Raw genomic sequence first — 20,598 nt, 5'->3', positions numbered from 1 at the left:
CACTGTGTTATCTACACACTGCAGTCACAGACATTGAGGGTTATTTACTAAAGGAAAGTACACTTGGAAGTGCAGTTGCTGTAGATCCGAGGGGGACATGCAAGGAAAATAAAAAACAGCATTTTAGCTTGCACATGATTGGATGATAAAATCAGCAGAGCTTCCCCTCATTTCAGATCTCCCCCTTAGATTTAGAGCAACTGCACTTTGCAGTGCAAAGTGGATTTTCCTTTTGTAAATAACCCCCCATTGTGCTGTCAATAGGGGGGAAATGGCAGTGATTTCCAATACATAGTAGGGGAGATAATGAATGCGCTCATGGATCGGCTTCCCTCATCGCCTCTCTTTTATCTGTATTTAGGAGATCCTGCGAGTCGGAGACACGGATCAGGACGGGCAGCTGAGTTTCGAGGAGTTCACCCAATATCTGGTGGAGAGAGAGAAACGTCTGCTCATCATGTTCAACAGCTTGGACCGCAACAAAGATGGTGGGTATATATAACACATCCGTAATTCTAGCCGCCGCTGGATCCTCGTCCACACACGTACAGAGGGAGAGGGGTAGCCCTGACGCCGGGGGGGGGGGGGGGGGGGGGGGGGGGGATGGGCAGACCGGAAATATATTTTCTCTTTTTACAGTAGTGATCCTTAAAGGTAGACACCTCATACCGCTGATTTTAGCTTCTTATGTTAACCACTTGCTTACAGGGCACTTAAACCCCCTCCTGCCCAGGAGGCAGATGCACTTTGAATGACAATTGAGCGGACATACAACACTGTATCCAAATTACATTTTTATCATTTATTCCCCACAAATAGAGCTTTCTTTTGGTGGTATTTGATCACCTCTGCAGTTTATATTTATTGTTAAAAAAAATTAAAAAGACTGAATTAAAATAAAAAAACATTTTATTTTATTTTTATATTTTGTCATAAAATTTTGCAAATGGGTAATTTTTCTCCTTGATTGATGTACGCTGATGAGGCGGCAGTGATGGGCACTGATAGGTGGCACTCATTGGCATTGATGGGTCGCACTGGCAGATGGCAATGTCAGGGGGTACTGGTGGCACAGATGAGGCATAATTACCTCTTCCGCTTTGGACCGATGTCCCTTGCAAATTTCTCCTTCATTGATGTATGCTGATGAGGCGGCAGTGATGGGCACTGATGGGTGGCAATAATGGGCACTGATCGGTTACACTTATAGGCAGCACTGCTAGGTGGCACTGATTGGCAGCACTTGTGGGCATTGATAGGTGGCACTCATTGGCATTGATAGGTGGCACTGGCAGGGGGTACTAGTGGCACAGATGAGGCATATTTGCCTCTTCCTCTTTGGGACCGATGTCCCTTGCAGATAAGCCAGTGATTGGCTTTTTTTTTTTTCTTCTCGTGGAAAAAAAACTGATTACCGAGCTTTTATTTACATCATGTGATCAGCTGTCATTGGCTGACAGCTGATCACGTGGTAAGGGGCCAGGACCAGCCCCTTACTCAGTGATCATAGCGCGCTCCCTGCAGGGAGCGTGCACAGGGGAGGCCTGCAGGGAGCGTGCACAGGGGAGGCCGTCATATGAAATTCAGGTCCGCGCTGTGGCCATCATTTGTCTATAGCGCGGACGCTAATCGGTTAACTCCATAATATTTAACTTTATGGCACATTTACTATACGGAGCTGTAGTCACTTCTCCTATTCATCAGTCATTTGGTTGTATTTACTATGTTGAGTTCCCTTTTTCTGTGCAAGCTTACAGCTAGGCCCATTCACATCATCTATTCACACAGTGCACATCATAGCAGGGCCTTGTGTGACTGAAGAGCGATTTAAAAAAGCTGGGGCGACATTTTACCCCCCCCCCCCCCCCCCCCCGACCTCAGAGCTGCAAGTTAAAGGCGTTCTAGGGTCACAGCATACACTTTATAACATCAGCATTGTAATAACAATACATAGAATAATTATCTTTGACAACCCAATATAAGCTTACTTGAAAAATCTCTTTTCATGCTGTAAGTTTTGCCTGTCTGCTGGCCATCTCTTTCTGCAACTTCTTGGAATCCCTGTATGCTTTACAGCTTCTCCATTTCTAAGGACTACATATCCCATGGTACCGTGCTGCCTGTAAGCAGTGCTTTCTGTACTGACTCCTCCTCCTGAAACTCCTCCCCTCAGCACCTCTGTAGTTCAAAAGGCTCTGTGAAATTTGTGACGCAACAATGCCTACTCACAGGTGTGTGCTGCAGTGCACTGTCATACAAAATGGCAATTGGCAGCACACTGCAACGCATGTTATGGTTTTCTTATGTGTTGTACTGCAATCATAAGTGCGTGCACCCCAAAGCTCAAGCACGTGTGTGTGTGTGTGTGTGTGTGTGTGTGTGTGTGTGTGTGTGTGTGTGAGTTGGCCCACCCTTTGCAGCTATAACAGATCCAACTCTTCTGGGAAGGCTGCCCACAAGGTTTAGGAGTGTGTCTATGGGAATGTTTCACCATTCTTTCAGAAGATCATTTGTGAGGTCAGGCACTGATGTTGGACCAGAAGGTCTGGTTCGCAATTGGTGCTCTAATTCATCCTAAAGGTGACAAATAAAAAATAAGTGCAGCGCTAAGTGATAAAACAATAGTGAAAAGAAAAATGTACATAAATAATAATATATCAAGAAATATGCTGGATTAATAGCACAAACTCTGCTTAAATAGAATAGATTTGCACACTAGAATTAAGCATATATAATAAACATAAAAAAATATATATATATATATATATATATATATATATATATATTAAAGTGACTAAAAATATCTGGTGAAAAAATGCTAAAAGTGAAAACTAAGGCAGAGTCCCAAAAAGTGAAAGTATAGTGAAAATCAGTCCATAGATACAAGTCCTTAGGTGAATTGCCAACGAAGATCAGTGAGTATGAAATCCCTTTGCCAAGTGAAAAAACATTCTCCTTACCGAATCCAAAGACCAATAGAATGGTCTCAGCAAGCCCAGGGAATTTGGTCTCCCAAAAACCTATGCCGCAATACAGCTGATCCTGGATCGGTACCACTCGGGGAATAAAAATTAATAAAAGCTCCCATTGTGTAGTATTTAAATAAAGGATTTAATAAAAATAAATAGATCGCACTTACAAGAAAGTTGCAATATAACGCGATTATAAAATCATCTGTGTCCCATAATACTCTCACTACTCGCTGTCCTCCGCAGAGCTACACCTCCAACGAGGCAAACGTGATGACGTCAAAGCACCTCCCTAGGCGGCGTTTCGTCACAAGCGGACGTCGTCTGGGGATTGGCTCATCCTAAACGTGTTCTGTCGGGTTGAGGTCAGGATTCTGTGCAGGCCAGTCAAGTTCCTCCATCCCAAACTCGTTCATCCATGTCTTTATGGACCTTGTTTTGTGCAACTATTAAGTTAGGAGCATGAAATTGTCCAAAATGTCTTGGTATGCCTTAAGAGTTCCCTTCACTGGAACTAAGGGACCAACCCCTGAAAATCAACCCCACGCCATAATCCCCCCTCCACCAAATGATGTGTGTATATTTTATTTATTTATTTATATATATATTATTATATACATACACTCTTAAATGTAAACAAACATTTTAAATGTATTAAATCACTGTCATAAACAAAGATAACAGTGATGCATAGAATACTATACAGTATCCATATGTAATATATAAACAGAAAAGCATTTCTCCTGTAGCCCAACACGTTTCGGGAGATTCAGGATAAATCTCTTCTTCAGGGACATGGAGGAAGCCATAATTGGAGATGCTCAATACTGTTTAATGGAATAGAATATTAAAATTGGATGATTAAAGATGATACCAAACAGGTGTGAAGACATGTATATCCAGGCAGGGAAGATGGTTACCCAAGCACAAAATGTGAATCCTCAAGGCTCGAGAGATCCCTCACAACAGTCGCCAAAAACAAAGCGAGTCCTCCCAACAGAGACGTGTCGGCTAGTATATAGCTACACTTGTTGGGAAAAAATCAGTCCTTAGTGGAGAAGAGGCGGCGAGCCTGGATAACCATAATGGTTGTCCCCAGGGAATCCACTGGGCTACTAGACCAAGATCTAGGTCCATATAGGACATCCAACCCCATGTGCTTTTGTTCTATTTTTATTATTGATAGACCTAGAGAGCCCCCACCTGCCATGGCGTGGTACAAAGTAATCCATACAAACAAGGATGAGTGGTATAGACAGTAGATGAGACATTTGGATAACACATACTATATATCAATTATATATCTATATATTAGAGAGAATATCTCTCTCTCTCTCTATCTTTCTCTCTATCTCTCTCTCTATCTATCTCTCTCTCTATCTATCTCTCTATCTATCTCTCTATCTCTCTCTCTATCTATCTCTCTCTCTATCTATCTCTCTCTCTCTATCTATCTCTCTCTCTATCTATCTCTCTCTCTATCTATCTCTCTATCTCTCTCTCTATCTATCTCTCTATCTCTCTATCTCTCTCTCTATCTATCTCTCTATCTCTCTATCTCTCTCTCTATCTATCTCTCTCTCTATCTATCTCTCTCTCTCTATCTATCTCTCTATCTATCTCTCTATCTCTCTCTCTCTCTATCTCTCTCTCTATCTATCTCTCTATCTCTCTATCTCTCTCTCTCTCTCTCTCTCTCTCTATCTCTCTAATCTCTCGCGCTCTCTCTCTCTCTATCTCTCTCTCTATCTCTCTCTCTCTCTCTCTCTCTCTCTCTCTCTATCTATCTCTCTCTCTATCTCTTTCTATCTCTCTCTATCTATCTCTCACGCTCTCTATCTCTGTCTATCTATCTCTATGGGTGTAGCTGTTATTATTACAAATGATCAGCAGCATTACAAGGCTGAGAAGCTCTGGTGTGAGCGTCCTGTGCGGCAGGAAATAATGAATTCTGGGAATTGTGGCCCAGCTGCGGTGATTTCAGTTTCCCATGGCGGTGATTATCTGATGAGGTTGTGCCGCTTAACGCTGAACTCTGGGAATGATTTTTGTTTTGCAGTCCAGCTGAGTATCCATATCTGATATGGAGGGCCGCTGGGGATGATGTCCGTCGCTGTAGTAGCCTGTGAGTGCTGCTCCAGCAGCTTCCCCTCTGCACACAGAACACAGGGGGTCACCCGCTTGATATTGCTGCCCTTCATATTACGCCTTGTATTTTTTACCAGTGAATGCAAGGCGTTCTCTGATTGGACGAGGTGGGGATTTTGACATCATCTACCCCCTCCTCTGCACCTCATCCATACATAGAATGCCTTGTATTCATTGACAATAAAAATACAAAGCTTTCTGTAAAGGGAGACAGTTCCGAGTGAGTGACCCCCACACTTTCTAAACAAAGGGCCAGTTTACTGTGCTATAGACTTACGGGAGGCCGGATTGTGGCCTGAAAATGTCCTGAACCCAGCATCATTGAGAATGGCCTCAGAGTTAGTGGTCAGTAGGAGGTGTAATGATGCCCCATCGTTGGTGTCGGTGTAAGGAATAGTGCCCCATCGTTGATGTCAGTGGCAGCAATCGTGCCCCATCATTGATACTAGTGAGAGGAATAGTGCCCCATAATTGGTGTCAGTGGGAGGAATAATGCCCCATCATTGGTGTCAGTGGGAGGAATAGTGCCCCATCATTGATACTATTGGGAGGAATAGTGCCCCATCATTGGTGTCAGTGGGAGGAATAGTGCCCCATCATTGTTGTCAGTGGGAGGAATAGTGCCCCATAATTGGTGTCAGTGGGAGGAATAGTGCCCCATCATTGGTGTCCGTGGGAGGAATAGTGCCCCATCATTGGTGTCCGTGGGAGGAATAGTGCCCCATCATTGGTGTCCGTGGGAGGAATAGTGCCCCATCATTGGTGTCAGTGGGAGGAATAGTGCCCCATCATTGGTGTCAGTGGGAGGAATAGTGCCCCATCATTGGTGTCAGTGGGAGGAATAGTGCCCCATCATTGGTGTCAGTGGGAGGAATAGTGCCCCATCATTGGTGTCAGTGGGAGGAATAGTGCCCCATCATTGGTGTCAGTGGGAGGAATAGTGTCCCATCATTGGTGTCAGTGGGAATAATAGTGCCCCATCATTGGTGTCAGTGGGAGGAATAGTGCCCCCTCATTGATGGTGGCAGCAATCGTGCCCCATCATTGATACTAGTGAGAGGAATAGTGCCCCATCATTGGTGTCAGTGGGAGGAATAGTGCCCCATCATTGGTGTCAGTGGGAGGAATAGTGCCCCATCATTGGTGTCAGTGGGAATAATAGTGCCCCATCATTGGTGTCAGTGGGGGGAATGGTGCCCCATCATTGGTGTCAGTGGGGGGAACGGTGCCCCATCATTGGTGTCAGTGGGAGGAACGGTGCCCCATCATTGGTGTCAGTGGGAGGAACGGTGCCCCATCATTGGTGTCAGTGGGAGGAACGGTGCCCCATCATTGGTGTCAGTGGGAGGAACGGTGCCCCATCATTGGTGTCAGTGGGAGGAACGGTGCCCCATCATTGGTGTCAGTGGGAGGAACGGTGCCCCATCATTGGTGTCAGTGGGGGGAACGGTGCCCCATCATTGGTGTCAGTGGGAGGAACGGTGCCCCATCATTGGTGTCAGTGGGAGGAACGGTGCCCCATCATTGGTGTCAGTGGGAGGAACGGTGCCCCATCATTGGTGTCAGTGGGAGGAACGGTGCCCCATCATTGGTGTCAGTGGGAGGAACGGTGCCCCATCATTGGTGTCAGTGGGAGGAACGGTGCCCCATCATTGGTGTCAGTGGGAGGAACGGTGCCCCATCATTGGTGTCAGTGGCAGAAAGGATGTACCACTGTTGGTGTCAGTGGCAGAAAGGATGTACCACTGTTGGTGTCATTGGAAGAATAGTAACCCAAGGGCCGGATAAGGGCTAGCAAAGGGCTGCACCTCGGGCCACAGTTGGAGACCACTACGCTAGACCAATATAAATATATGATAAAAATAATTTCTAGAGCTCCCCTTTAAAGACGCTGTCACACTGCCCATTGACATTAAAGCATTACACGTGGTTGCGGTACGACCCCACTCACATTGGACAGTGGTACTGCCCACGATTTTGCTTTGCCGTGATGTACAGCCCAGAGCAGCTGCGTACTTTTTCTTTAGGTGGGTGTTTTGGGGGGTGGGTGTAAAAAGCTGCTCAGCTTCTGGTTTATAGCGCCCCCTGGCTGCCCATGTGAATAATAACATAGGAAGCAAAATGCTGCACTGCAACATGCCTGTGTATGTTTTGTGTTTATGTGCGTAATAATAGGTTTCCTTCAAGGGGAAGAGACCTCCAGCATCACAGAGTAGAGGGGCAGTGGGGGGGTCATGTTTCCGCAGTGAAGGAAAGCTGAAGATGGTTATATCAAAGAAGTATTAATTTGCTTATTTTTATTTTTTTTTCCACTTTTGCAGGTTGTATCGATGTGTCTGAGATACAGCAGTGTTTTCAGAGCCTTGGCATCCATATCACACCAGACCAGGCCCACAAAATCCTACTAAGGTGAGACAATGGAGACTTCACCTCTGTCCGGTTCCCCTGGAGTATATTACTCTCCATTTAGGATCATTTCAGCCAATCACAAAACTCTGATCAGAAATCCATAAGGATAGCCCTTCCTCTCTTTTGTTTTGGGGTGGCTAATTTGGCAGAAAGGCTAACAATCCACACCTAATTTCAGCTTGCTGTGACCCAGGGTACCTACCTGTGACATGACTTCTGAGCATGTGATTGGTGCTGTTTGTATGGTCATTAAAGTGGAACTGAGCTCCTGAAAATGCTCACTTCCACCTTTTCAGCGATGTGGCGTTACATCCCTCGCCAGCCGCTGTCATCTTTTCCCTGGCTACTTCCAGGTGCTGGGTTTTTGGCCTCTTGATTGTCCGATGAGGAACGACGTCATCTTGCAGGTGTGGGAGGAGTCAGCCATTCCGGCATAGCTGGAGTGTGCCCGGAAATGCATATATAAAATTATTTTTTTTAATTTTTTTTAGCAGAGACCCTAGGGAATAAAATGGCGGCCATTGCAATTTTTTTATGTCTTGCGGTATTTGCACAGCAATTTTTACAAATAAATTTTTTTTTCTTTTTTTGGGAAGAAAACAAAAACGCTAGTTAGCCCAATTTTTTTGTATAATGTCAAAGATATTATGCCGAATAAATAGATACTCAACATTCCACTGTCACAGTGTGCTTTAAAATTGCGTACGCTCGTGGAATTGCACCAACCTTTAGTACTTGAAAATCTCCATAGCCTGCGCTTTTTATGAATTTTTTACAGATTACCTGTTTAGAGTTACAGAGGAAGTCTTGCGCTAGAATTTTCTCTTGCTCCTACGTTCGCTGTGATACCTCATGTGTAGTTTTGAATGCCATTTACATATGCGGGTGTGACGATCTCAGGCTTTCCAGCTAAAAAAAACAGCAGTGTTTACATCTGCCGGCGCCGGAAGTCGCTCGTGGCCTCCAAGAGTCATAGAGGGGGTTGGGGACTATCTAGTCCACAGTCAGCTTTATAGTAAAAGGCTGCCACCAGTGGATTCATTCTGCAGTCCACCGATCGCACGAGCGAGCTAGGAGAAGCACCAAAAGGCGTGGGGGTGAGGGGGTCGAGTTACTCCATCCCCCCTCCCCCACCACCAGCCACCTGTAAAAGCAATCAAGAAGCTGAATCGACATGATAGCATTTACATGAGAGGGAATCAACAGCTGAAAAATAAACAATATCTGCATGATGCCTGCAACTGCACCCATCATTCAGATATATCCACTTAAACCTAAGGACGTCATATGAAGTCCACCTATGGTTAAGCACTAGACCCGGGGGGGTCTTTTTTTTTGGGGGGGGGGGAGCAGGTACCTGGTTTTGACAGCTACCCGCTCCCACTTCTGCATGGATCCCCTAAGTTCTTCTCCCCCCCCCCTGCAGTCTTCTAAACTGCCGGACCATTCAGCTTGCGCAGTACGCACGCTGTCACAGCCGGGTGCCCGTGGTTGAAATGCTGGCTCCAGGGAGATGAGAATGAAAGAAGTGACAGAGATAGAAATTTTGTAAAATGTACTGTGTTTTTATCTGCTAATAATGATTTTAGTGTATTTTTAAAGAAAATATTGTTTTGATAAACCTTTGCGAAAATATCATTGTGCCCTGAAAATCAATAGCACCTTATTTGTATTCTGGTCGTGTGCTTTCAGAAAATATATAGTTTGGGGGGGGTCTTTAACCACTTCAGCCCCCGAAGGATTTACCCCCTTGCTGACCAGAGCGCTTTTTGCGATTCGGCACTGCTTCGCTTTAAGTGACAATTGCGCGGTCGTACGACGTGGTTCCCAAACAAAATTGAGGTAATTTTTTCCCACAAATAGAGTTTTCTTTTGGTGGTATTTGATCACCCCTGCGGTTTTTATTTTTTGCGTTATAAACAAAAAAAAGAGCGACAATTTTGAAAAAACGCATTATTTTTTACTTTTTGCTATAATAAATATCCCCCAAAAATATATAAAAAAAAGTATTTTTTTTCCCTCAGTTTACGCCGATACGTATTCTTCTACATATTTTTGGTAAAAAAATCGTAATAAGCGTTTGGTTTGTTCAAAAGTTATAGCGTTTACAAAATAGGGGATAGTTTTATGACATTTTTATTAATAATTTTTTTTTTTTAATAGTAATGGTGGTGATCAGTGATTTTTATCATGACTGCAACATGGCGGACACATTGGACAATTTAGGCACATTTTTGGGACCATTGGCATTAATACAGCGATCAGTGCTATAAAAATGCATTGATTACTGTAAAAACGTCACTGCCAGTGAAGGGTTAACCACTAGGGGGCGGGGATGGGTTAAGTGTGTCCTGGGCAGTGATTCTAACTGTGGGGGGGGGAACGGGCTAGCAGTGACACGACACTGATCACTGCTCCCGATGACAGGGAGCAGACGATCATTGTCGTGTCACAAGGCAGAACAGAGAGATGTTGTTTACATCGGCATCTCCCCGTTCTGCAGCTCTGTGACACGATCGAGTCCGCGGGCACGGTCACGAAGCTCGCGGCAGTCACACACGCGCGAACGGCGGGAAATTTAAAAGTAACGTAACGTTACTTTGCCCAGCCGTGCCATTCTGCCGAGGTATATGTGCTGACAGCGGTCGGCAAGTGGTTAACAAACTCTGAAAGCTGTAAAGGGAAAAATAAAAAAGCAATGAAAAAAAAAAATTGCAAAAATGGCCTGGCCACCTGAGTGTAAAAATGGAGCACAGGGCCTGGCAGCGAAAGCGTTAAAGACCCTCACCTACCTCATTTGTCTGACATACGCTGCTGCTAAGCAGTAGTGCATACTGAGCTATTTGTCTTTCCCGAGTAACATCTATTAAAGCATTTTGTTAATGAACTTAATGTATTAACTTTTAGGGGTCTGCAGGTTTAGGAGATTTCCAGTACCTACACATAAGCCTTATTATAGGCTTGCCTGTAGGTAAAAGTGGTATGTAAGGGTTTACAACCACTTTAGTACAGTAATTTCCTATGTTCATCAGCTCCATCTTGTGGTCATAATGCAGTATTTTTTTATTTTTTTACTGAAATACCTCAATCAGAAAAAAATAGCACGTTACGGTCACTAGATGGAGCTGACCATCATAGGAAATCAGTACATTAAAGTGATTGTAAAGGTGTCAATTTTCTCCTATCACTTCCAGGACGGCAGGCCTACTTCATGTGTGCCGTCCTGGAAGGTTCGTAGAAATACCGTTACCGGTAAGTCTAAGGTAGTTTTTCATTTTTCTAAGATAATAAACATGTCATACTTACCTACTCTATGCGATGGTTTTGCACAAAGTTGCCCTGATCTGTAGAGATCTCTACATTGCTGGGTCAGTGATTCAGAAAGTACTGAAGCCAGGGAGTTATCAAAACGGCCAGATGACTAGCATTTTCTGGAGAGGTTAGCAATGCCAGCCTAGGTATTTTTTGTAATCTAAATACCACTTTGTGTAGCTTGTTGTCATTCCACAAACCATGCCTCTGATACGATGGACCCTGACGCAGTGTTCCCTTTATAGCATGGACCGTGACGGGACGCTGACCATCGATTGGCTGGAATGGAGGGATCATTTCCTGCTGAATGCGCTGCACAATATGGAAGAGGTCGTCACTTATTGGAAGCATTCCTCAGTGAGTATATCAGTGGGAGGTAAACCCATTCCATTCCTCTACTTTGGAGGCCAAAAACAAGCGAAACCATTGCCAGCTCGTGATGGTAAAGACTCTGACAGCGGCCTTTGGTCAGATAACGATTTAAAGGGGCATTAGAATGTATTTTCAGTGATTGCCAATTTACATCGTGGTTGTGTGGGCGACCTAAAGTTATAATTGATGTGGCGTGAACTTATTCACTTTCCTGTACAGATGTGTAGGTGCTCCCTCTAGTGGCCACCTTTTTTATATATCGGACCATTCAGTTAGCATCCCTCTAGTGCAGGCATATGCAATTAGTGGACCTCCAGATGTTGCAAAACTACAAGTCCCATCATGCCTTTGCCTCTGGGTGTCATGTTTGTGGCTGTCAGAGTCTTGCTATGCCTCATGGGACTTGTAGTTCTGCAACAGCTGGAGGTCCACTAATTGCATATCCCTGCTCTAGTGCTCACCTGTATATCAGACAGTTCAGTTAGCATCCCTCTAGTGGCCACCAGTATATCACACCATTCATTTAGCATCCCTCTAGTGCTCACCTGTATATCAGAATATTTAGATAGCATCCCTCTAGTGGCCACCTGTATATCAGACCGTTCAGTTAGCATCCCTCTAGTACTCATCTGTATATCAGACCATTCAGATAGCATCCCTCTAGTGGCCACCTGTATATCAGACCGTTCATTTATCATCCCTCTAGTGCTCACCTGTATATCAGACCGTTCATTTATCATCCCTCTAGTGCTCACCTGCATATCAGACCGTTCATTTATCATCCCTCTAGTGCTCACCTGTATATCAGACCGTTCAGTTAGCATCCCTCTAGTGCTCACCTGCATATCAGACCGTTCAGTTAGCATCCCTCTAGTGCTCATCTGTATATCAGACCGTTTAGATAGCATCCCTCTAGTGCTCATCTGTATATCAGACCGTTTAGATAGCATCCCTCTAGTGGCCACCTGTATATTAGACCGTTTAGTTAGCATCCCTCTAGTACTCATCTGTATATCAGACCATTCAGATAGCATCCCTCTAGTGGCCACCTGTATATCAGACAGTTCAGCTAGCATCCCTGTAGTGCTCACCTGTATATCACACCATTCATTTAGCATCCCTCATGAATGGTTTCAGGTTAAGCTAAATAAAAAGTATTTAATGTACTCTAGTCCTCTGTCTACAGGCATCTTTCATTGAGATAACAAGATCAGTAGAGTACAGTCACTGCACAGTAATACTAAGCAGGTGGCACAACAAGAACGCTATTTAATGAGCAAATATACAGCGTCATTTAGAGTTTAAACACTATAGAAAGAAACTTTTAAAAAAATGCCCCTTTTATTCTTAGCACCTTCACATATATGTAAGGATAGATAATTACAGACTCCTCTAGTGAAAGTATGATGTCATTTCAGTGGGCAGAAGGTTTGAGTTATTTCTGGAGTGTATTGGTAATTGCTTTTTATTAATAGGCCAATGGCGGCAATGCGAAACTAACCCGGGGGCTTTACTGGTTAAATGGTTTTGAATATTGTCTCCTCTATGTAGTACAGATGTTCCTTGGGGTGCAATTATGTGGTGCTTGATTCTAGATCTTTTCTTCCATGTAGAACAAGCCATCATTCTTAGATGTGAGGTTATATGGTAGCTGATGTTGGCTCTTCCCTCCATGTAGAACAGGTCCTTGATCCTTGGTGTGCAGTTATATGGCAGTTGCTGTAGGATCTTTCCTTCAGGCAGAACAAGTCATTGTTCCTAAGTGTACACCAATATGACAGTTCCCGTGTTGGGTCTTTTCATAATGCACAACAGGTCAATGTTTTAGGTATATGGTAGTTTATGGTGAGCCTTTTCCTCAATGAAGTAATAGTTACTTGGTGTTCAGCAATATGGTGGTTGATCCTGGATCTTTCCTCCATGTAGGCCATTGTTCCTCAGGTGTGTAGTTATATGGTAGTTTGATGTTTGATCTTCCCTCCATGTAGACCAGGTTACTCTACCTTGGTTACCAGTTATATTATTGATATTGGATCATTACTCGAATCCTTAATGTAGACAGGTTATTGTTCCTCAGTCTGCAGTTACTGTATATGGCAGTTGATGTTGGGACTTTTTCTCAAATCGCCTTTCAGGACAAACCCGGAGAGAGTGTAGCTCCACCTTGTCATTAGGAAACATATGCCCACTTTAACCACTTTCAGACCGGACCATTTTGCTGGTAAATGACCAGAGGTCTTTTTACACTTTGGCACTGCGCTGCTTTAACTGGTAATTGCGCGGTCATGCAATGTTGTACCCAAACAAAATTTGCGTCCTTTTCTTCCCACAAATAGAGCTTTCTTTTGATGGTATTTGATTGCCTCTGCGATTTTTATTTTTTGCGATATAAACGTAAAAAGACCGCAAATTTTGAAAAAAAATGATATTTTCTACTTTTTGTTATTAGAAAAATCCAATAAACTCAATTTTAGTCATACATTTAGGCCAAAATGTATTCAGCCACATGTCTTTGGTAAAAAAAAAGTCAATAATTGTATATTTATTGGTTTGCGCAAAAGTTGTCACATCTACAAACTAAGGTACGTTTTCTGGAATTTACGCAGCTTTTAGTTTACGACTGCCTATCTCATTTCTTGAGGTGCTAAAATGACAGGGCAGTACAAAACCCCCCCCAAATGACCCCATTTTGGAAAGTAGACCCCCTAAGGAAATTGATAAGAGGCATGTTGAGCCCATTGAATATTTTATTTTTTTGCCTCAAGCGATTGAATAATGACAAAAAAAAAATTTTTTTTTTTTTTTTACACAAAGTTGTCACTAAATGATATATTGCTCACACATGCTATGGGCGTATGTGAAATGACACCCCAAAATAAATTCTGCTGCTTCTCCTGAGTACGGGGATACCACATATGTGGGACTTTTTGGGAGCCTAGCCGCGTACAGGGCCCCGAAAACCAAGCACCGCCTTCAGGCTTTCTAAGGGCGTCAATTTTTGATTTCACGCCTCACTACCTATTACAGTTTTGAAGGCCATAAAATGCCAAGATGGCACAAAACCCCCACAAATGACCCCATTTTAGAAAGTAGACACCCCAAGCTATTTGCTGAGAGGCATGTTGAGTCCATGGAATATTTTATATTTTGCCACAAGTTGCGGGAAAATTACAAACTTTTTTTTTTTTTTTTTTTTTTTCACAAAGTTGTCACTAAATGATATATTGCTCATGCATGCCATGGGCATATGTGAAATGACACCCCAAAATAAATTCTGCTGCTTCTCCTGAGTACGGGGATACCACATATGTGGGACTTTTTGGGAGCCTAGCCGCGTACGGGGCCCCGAAAACCAAGCACCGCCTTCAGGCTTTCTAAGGGCGTAATTTTTTGAGTTCACTTCTCACTACCTATTACAGTTTTGAAGGCCATAAAATGCCAAGATGGCACAAAACCCCCACAAATGACCCCATTTTAGAAAGTAGACACCCCAAGCTATTTGCTGAGAGGCATGTTGAGTCCATGGAATATTTTATATTTTGCCACAAGTTGCGGGAAAATTACAAACTTTTTTTTTTTTTCACAAAGTTGTCACTAAATGATATATTGCTCATGCATGCCATGGGCATATGTGAAATGACACCCCAAAATAAATTCTGCTGCTTCTCCTGAGTACGGGGATACCACATATGTGGGACTTTTTGGGAGCCTAGCCGCGTACGGGGCCCCAAAAACCAAGCACCGCCTTCAGGCTTTCTAAGGGCGTTACAGTTTTGAAGGCCATAAAATGCCAAGATGGCACAAACCCCCCCCCCCCCAAATGACCCCATTTTAGAAAGTAGACACCCCTAAATTTAGGGGTACACTAGTGAGACTAGGTAATAAATGGCGGGTGCCCTGAAACTATAAAAAAATAACTAACCAACCAGCGTCACCTGTAACAGTTATATGGTGATCACTGGTGAAAGGGTTAACTAGGGGGCAATCAGGGGGCTTTATGCGGTAGTATATGGGGGTCCCTGGCGCTATAAAAAGCTGCGGCGAACCTAAATACCTACCTGCCTAACTAGCGTCACCTGTGACACTAATACAGCGATCAGAAAAACGATCGCTTATTAGGCTGGGTTCACACTGGAGCGATGCGGGAACGCCACGAATGCGCGGCGGGTTCCCGCATCGCATGCCTCCCGGCGGCAGTTCACACTGCCCTATGCGAACTGCTGGGAGTGTCAGTGAAATGTTAATGACACCCCCAGATCAGTTCGCATATCGCAGTGCGATCTGCAAACTTGGATCGCATGGTGTGAACACCCATGCGATCCGATTCTGCTGCGGACCAAAAAAAGGGTCCCGTGCGAGTTTGCGGCGGGTGCGACACGAATTCAGCCATACTATCTGTATAGCTGAACTCGAATCGCACAGAGATCGGATGTGATTTGCACTGCAGTGCGGTGCGAATCACATCCGTTCTCATAAACCGCTGCAATGTGAACCCAGCCTTAGTGACACTGGCGACGGGGGGTGATCACGGGGTTAAACCTTTATTGGGGGGGTTAGGGGGGTACCTTAGAACTAAAGGGGGCTAACCCTAACTGCCCTAACAGTTATTAGTCACAAATGACACCTGCCGGGTGATCAGGGGGTTAAACCTTTATTAGGTAATAAATGGCGGGTGCCCTGAAACTATAAAAAAATAACTAACCAACCAGCGTCACCTGTAACAGTTATATGGTGATCACTGGTGAAAGGGTTAACTAGGGGGCAATCAGGGGGCTTTATGCGGTAGTATATGGGGGTCCCTAGCGCTATAAAAAGCTGCGGCGAACCTAAATACCTACCTGCCTAACTAGCGTCACCTGTGACACTAATACGGCGATCAGAAAAATGATCGCTTATTAGGCTGGGTTCACACTGGAGCGATGCGGAAACGCCGCGAATCCGCGGCGGGTTCCCGCATCGCATGCCTCCCGGCGGAAGTTCACACTGCCCTATGCGAACTGCTGGGAGTGTCAGTGAAATGTTACTGACACCCCCAGATCAGTTCGCATATCGCAGTGCGATCTGCAAACTCGGATCGCATGGTGTGAACACCCATGCGATCCGATTCTGCTGCGGGCCAAAAAAAGGGTCCCGTGCGAATTTGCGGCGGGTGTGGCGGGTGCGGCGGGTGCGGCGAATGGCTGAACTCGAATCGCACAGAGATCGGATGTGATTTGCACTGCAGTGCGGTGCGAATCACATTCGTTCTCATAAACCGCTGCAATGTGAACCCAGCCTTAGTGACACTGGCGACGGGGGGTGATCACGGGGTTAAACCTTTATTGGGGGGGTTAGGGGGGTACATTAGAACTAAAGGGGGCTAACCCTAACTGCCCTAACAGTTATTACAGTCACAAATGACACCAATGCAAAAAAAAAAAAAAAAAAAAAAAAAATGACATTGGTGTCACTGTGACTGGGGGGCAGGGGTAATTGGGGGGGTGATCGGGGGGTAAAGGGGGGGTGTGAGTGTGCCTGGCATGTTCTACTGTGTGTGGGATGTGTTGGTGCAACTCACTGATCCGCTCTCCTCCGTGTCGGAACGAAAAATACCGACACGGAGGAGAGAATACATCACTTCCTCTCCTGTGTTTACATTACAGGAGAGGAAGTGATGTCACCGGGGATTTCCATTCGTCGGGAGCGATCGCGAGGGGGTGGCCATGAATGAATGGCCGTCCCCTCGTCCGGGATCGCTCCCGAACGAAAACCGACCGCCGCAGGCACCGGGCGGGGGCCCGATCGGGCCCCCGACCCGCGGGAGGCAAAGGACGTACATGTATGTGCTTATGCCTGCCCGTGCCATTCTGATGACGTACATCGGCGTGCGGCGGTCGGCAAGTGGTTAAAAACACCTCCTCTTCCTCCATGGCTTCAGTTATTGTGTTTCCTCCTTGGAGGAAGCATGTGCCTGAACCAGGGGAGAGCTACACTCTCTGCAGGGGAGTAAGGCTTACCTTTCGTTACAGGTTGTTTCTTCTTTTGACCCCCAGCAGCATCTCCAGTGGGGGAGGACTCCTGGAGCTCCTTGTCCCGCCGTCTCGCGGGAGTAAGGACCCTCAGAGTGCCGGCGTCGGGTGCCCGGTGTCCGCTGATTTAGCACAGGGAGGGCTCTGTCGCTGGCGGAGGTCGCTGCAGGTCAGCGGCGTGGCTCCGTTTTCGGCGCCGGGTCCCGGGCGGCGACAGCGTCGTTTACGGTGACGCGCAGGCGCTCTGAGGGGGCGTGGCGCCGTGGTTCAAGCGCCTGGAACGCAGGGATCATGGGGCGGGTCAGGTGACCGTGTGCTTCCGCTTCCGGCTGGCCCTGATGACGCGGCGGCCGGGAAAATTAAAAAAATTACGGAGCTGTTTGTGATAGCTGCCTTACTCAAGCGCTGGAGGAGTGTAAGCCAGCTATGGCGGAGACAGGCGCCCCAAACACCGGTCCAGCCCAGGTACGTAAGGTGCACTGGCACCCTCTGCTTCACTGTTGAGCTATGTCTTTGTCTGTTCCCCCCTCTTGGGGGCCTGTCGCTGCAGGTCAGAGGTGACTTCGTTCTGACCTTTTGCAGCCTGGTTCTGGGGTCTCACTAGTGGTCTGTTCGGTGGTGGGTCTCTGCACTGGCTTGGTGTTAAGCAACTGGTTGTTGAGAGCTTTTAGTGAGTTAAACCTGCATGTCGTTTCAGGAAAAATCACTAGGAAAAGCTAGACCAGGTCAGAGAAAATGTCCTTCTTGCAAGACCCCCCTCAGAGATTCATGGCAGAAGGCAATGTGCAGAAATTGTATCAGAGAATTGGTGGAAGAGGAAACATCCCAACAATATAAGGATTTGTTTTCTTCGGTTAAAGAGCTGACAAACTCCTTGAGTTCAGTCAGGTCCATCCTGATACAAAATCCTCCCGCACAGACCGAGCCTCAGAACTTACCGCCCAGCCCCAGGGCGTCGTCGTCCAGACAGGTGGATACCGAGGATTCTGGAGACGAAGGGGGTAGTACTCTCATCTCCTTCAGGGATTCTGAGGAGGAGGAAGAGGAAGAAGATAGCAGGGGCTCTAAATTCAAGCTATCACTAGAGGAAGTAGATGACATTCTTAAAGCAATCTACACTACTCTAGAAATTCAAGAAGAAAAAGTACAACTGTCAATTCATGACAAAATGTACCAGGGGTTGGACGAAACAAAACGGAGAGTTTTTCCAGTCCACAGGGTCCTCTCAGATTCGGTGAGAAAAGAGTGGAAGGACCCAGAAAAAGCCCCTTTCTTCTCTAAAGCTCTCAAAAGAAGGTTTCCCTTCGAAGATAAAGACTCAGAGGTTTGGAACAAAAAACCCAGAGTCGATGCAGCTTTCTCGCAGGTATCCAGACGAACGGATCTAGCCTTTGAGGATATGGGGATCCTTAAAGACCCAATGGACAAAAAAGCTGACTCCATCCTCAAAAAGGCTTGGGATGCTGCGTCAGTCAGTCTAAAACCAGCAATGGCAGCTACGGTAGTGGCCAGGAATCTGGAATGTTGGGTAGAGAAGCTGAAGAGCCATATTGAAGCGGGGACACCCCACAAGGATCTCTTAGAGTCCTTTCCACTGATCCTGAATGCAGTCAAATATATGGCGGATGCATCAGCAGAATCGGTTAAACTGTCCGCTAGGTCTTCGGCTCTTGTAAATTCAGCCAGGAGAGCAGTTTGGCTGAAAACATGGTCTGGGGACACTGCTTCTAAGGTCAAACTGTGTGGTCTCCCCTTCTCGGGTGACTTGCTCTTTGGACCCGATTTTAGAGTCTGTGCTGGATAGGACAGCCGATAAAAAGAAGGCTTTTCCAGCTAAGAAAAAGCAGGTTGCCAAAAAGAATTTTCGTGCTTTTCAGCAGTCCCATAAAAAAGACCAGGATCGCAAGAGCAGATGGGGTTCACAGAAGGGCAAAGGCAAGGGTGGAGTCCTCTTCAGATCTCCCCCAGAGCAGTCCCCTAAGAACAAGTGACAATATCTCCCCAGTGGGGGGGAGACTGTCAGCTTTTCGCGAACAATGGGACAGGCTGTCTCCAAATCTGTTCGTGAAGAGCGTTGTCGATCAGGGGTACAGGTTGGAGTTTTCAGAACTACCCCCGAGCAGGTTTTATGTGACAACATTGCCAAGGGATCAGGAGAAGGCCTCTGCAATGAAGCTTTTGTTACAGGAGCTGATACAGCAAGAGGTTCTGATTCAAGTCCCAGTAAACCAGCAGGGCGGGGGTTTTTATTCACATATTTTTCTGGTGAAAAAACCCTCAGGGAAGTACCGTTTAATCCTGAATCTGAAATTTCTGAACAGGTTCATTCGGTACAAACATTTCAGGATGGATACAATTTTCTCCATCACAAAGTTGTTGACCCCAGAATGCTTCATGGCATCCCTGGATCTAAGGGATGCCTACCTTCATATACCCATTCATCAGGCATCGCAGCGGTTCCTGCGCCTGGCATTGAAGGTGGGGAGTTCGGTATGGCACCTCCAATTCAGGGCTCTGCCATTCGGACTCTCGTCCTCTCCCAGGGTCTTATCGAAGATTATGGCAGAGGTTTTGGAGCCCCTGAAATTGAAGGGGATTCCAGTCGTCCCTTATCTGGATGACCTTTTGTTTTTTGCAGACTCCAGGGAGCAGGTCCTAGTCAATCTCCAGAGGGCCCAGTCTCACCTCGAGGGCCTGGGATGGCTTCTAAATCTAGAGAAGTCAATCCTGACCCCCTCACAGGAAATGAAATTTCTGGGGTATACGATAAACTCGATTCTCCAGAAAGTTTTCCTGCCGCTGGAAAAACAGGAAAAGTTGCAGCTAGCTGTACAGCGGATACAGAGCAACCAGACAGTCTCAGTCAGGACGGCTATGGCAGTTCTGGGCCTGCTTACGGCAGCAATCCCGGCTGTTCAGTGGGCCAGGTTCCATTCCAGACCCCTTCAGAGGGAGGTTCTGTCAAGCTGGTCCCATCAGGATCCTTTGGAAAAAACAGCTAAAAATTTTGTCAGGGACGAAAAGGGCTCTTTGGTGGTGGAGAGACCAGGCAAACCTCTCAAGGGGCCTGGTGTGGACCTTTTCCTGTGGACAAGAATGGAGTCTGAATCAGGAAGTGTTCCTGATGATCTCCGAGGCCTGGGGGGTTCCTCAGGTAGACCTTTTTGCCAGCCAGCAGAACTCAAAGGTGGACAGATTATTTTCTCTTCACCGAGGAGATGCAACAATAGGGTTGGATGCATTTGCTCACCCCTGGCATTACCAGCTGTGCTACGCCTTTCCCCCCTTTCCTCTAATTCCACTAGTACTGAGGAAATTCAGGGAAGAAGGGACAGACTTAATACTAGTCACTCCTTTTTGGCCAAAAAGGCCTTGGTTCG

General features: G+C 45.9%; 1 protein-coding gene across 1 annotated transcript in view; it reads left to right on the top strand.

Annotated features, from left to right (window-relative positions):
* The window catches only part of LOC143961234 (mitochondrial adenyl nucleotide antiporter SLC25A23-like), a 53,722-nt gene that overhangs the window by 4,994 nt on the left and 28,130 nt on the right, over positions 1 to 20,598 (top strand). The window contains exons 2-4 of the mRNA XM_077470467.1: positions 362 to 488; positions 7,439 to 7,526; positions 11,084 to 11,195. Of these exons, the coding sequence (XP_077326593.1) occupies positions 362 to 488; positions 7,439 to 7,526; positions 11,084 to 11,195 (327 nt within the window). The remainder of the gene's footprint in view (positions 1 to 361; positions 489 to 7,438; positions 7,527 to 11,083; positions 11,196 to 20,598) is intronic.

Source organism: Lithobates pipiens, unplaced genomic scaffold, assembly GCF_037356315.1.
Source record: "Lithobates pipiens isolate NorthernLeopardFrog02 unplaced genomic scaffold, aLitPip1_a1.2 Scaffold_8, whole genome shotgun sequence".
In the NCBI taxonomy this organism is placed as follows: domain Eukaryota; kingdom Metazoa; phylum Chordata; class Amphibia; order Anura; family Ranidae; genus Lithobates; species Lithobates pipiens.
This window is presented reverse-complemented; position numbering and strand designations above follow the sequence as displayed.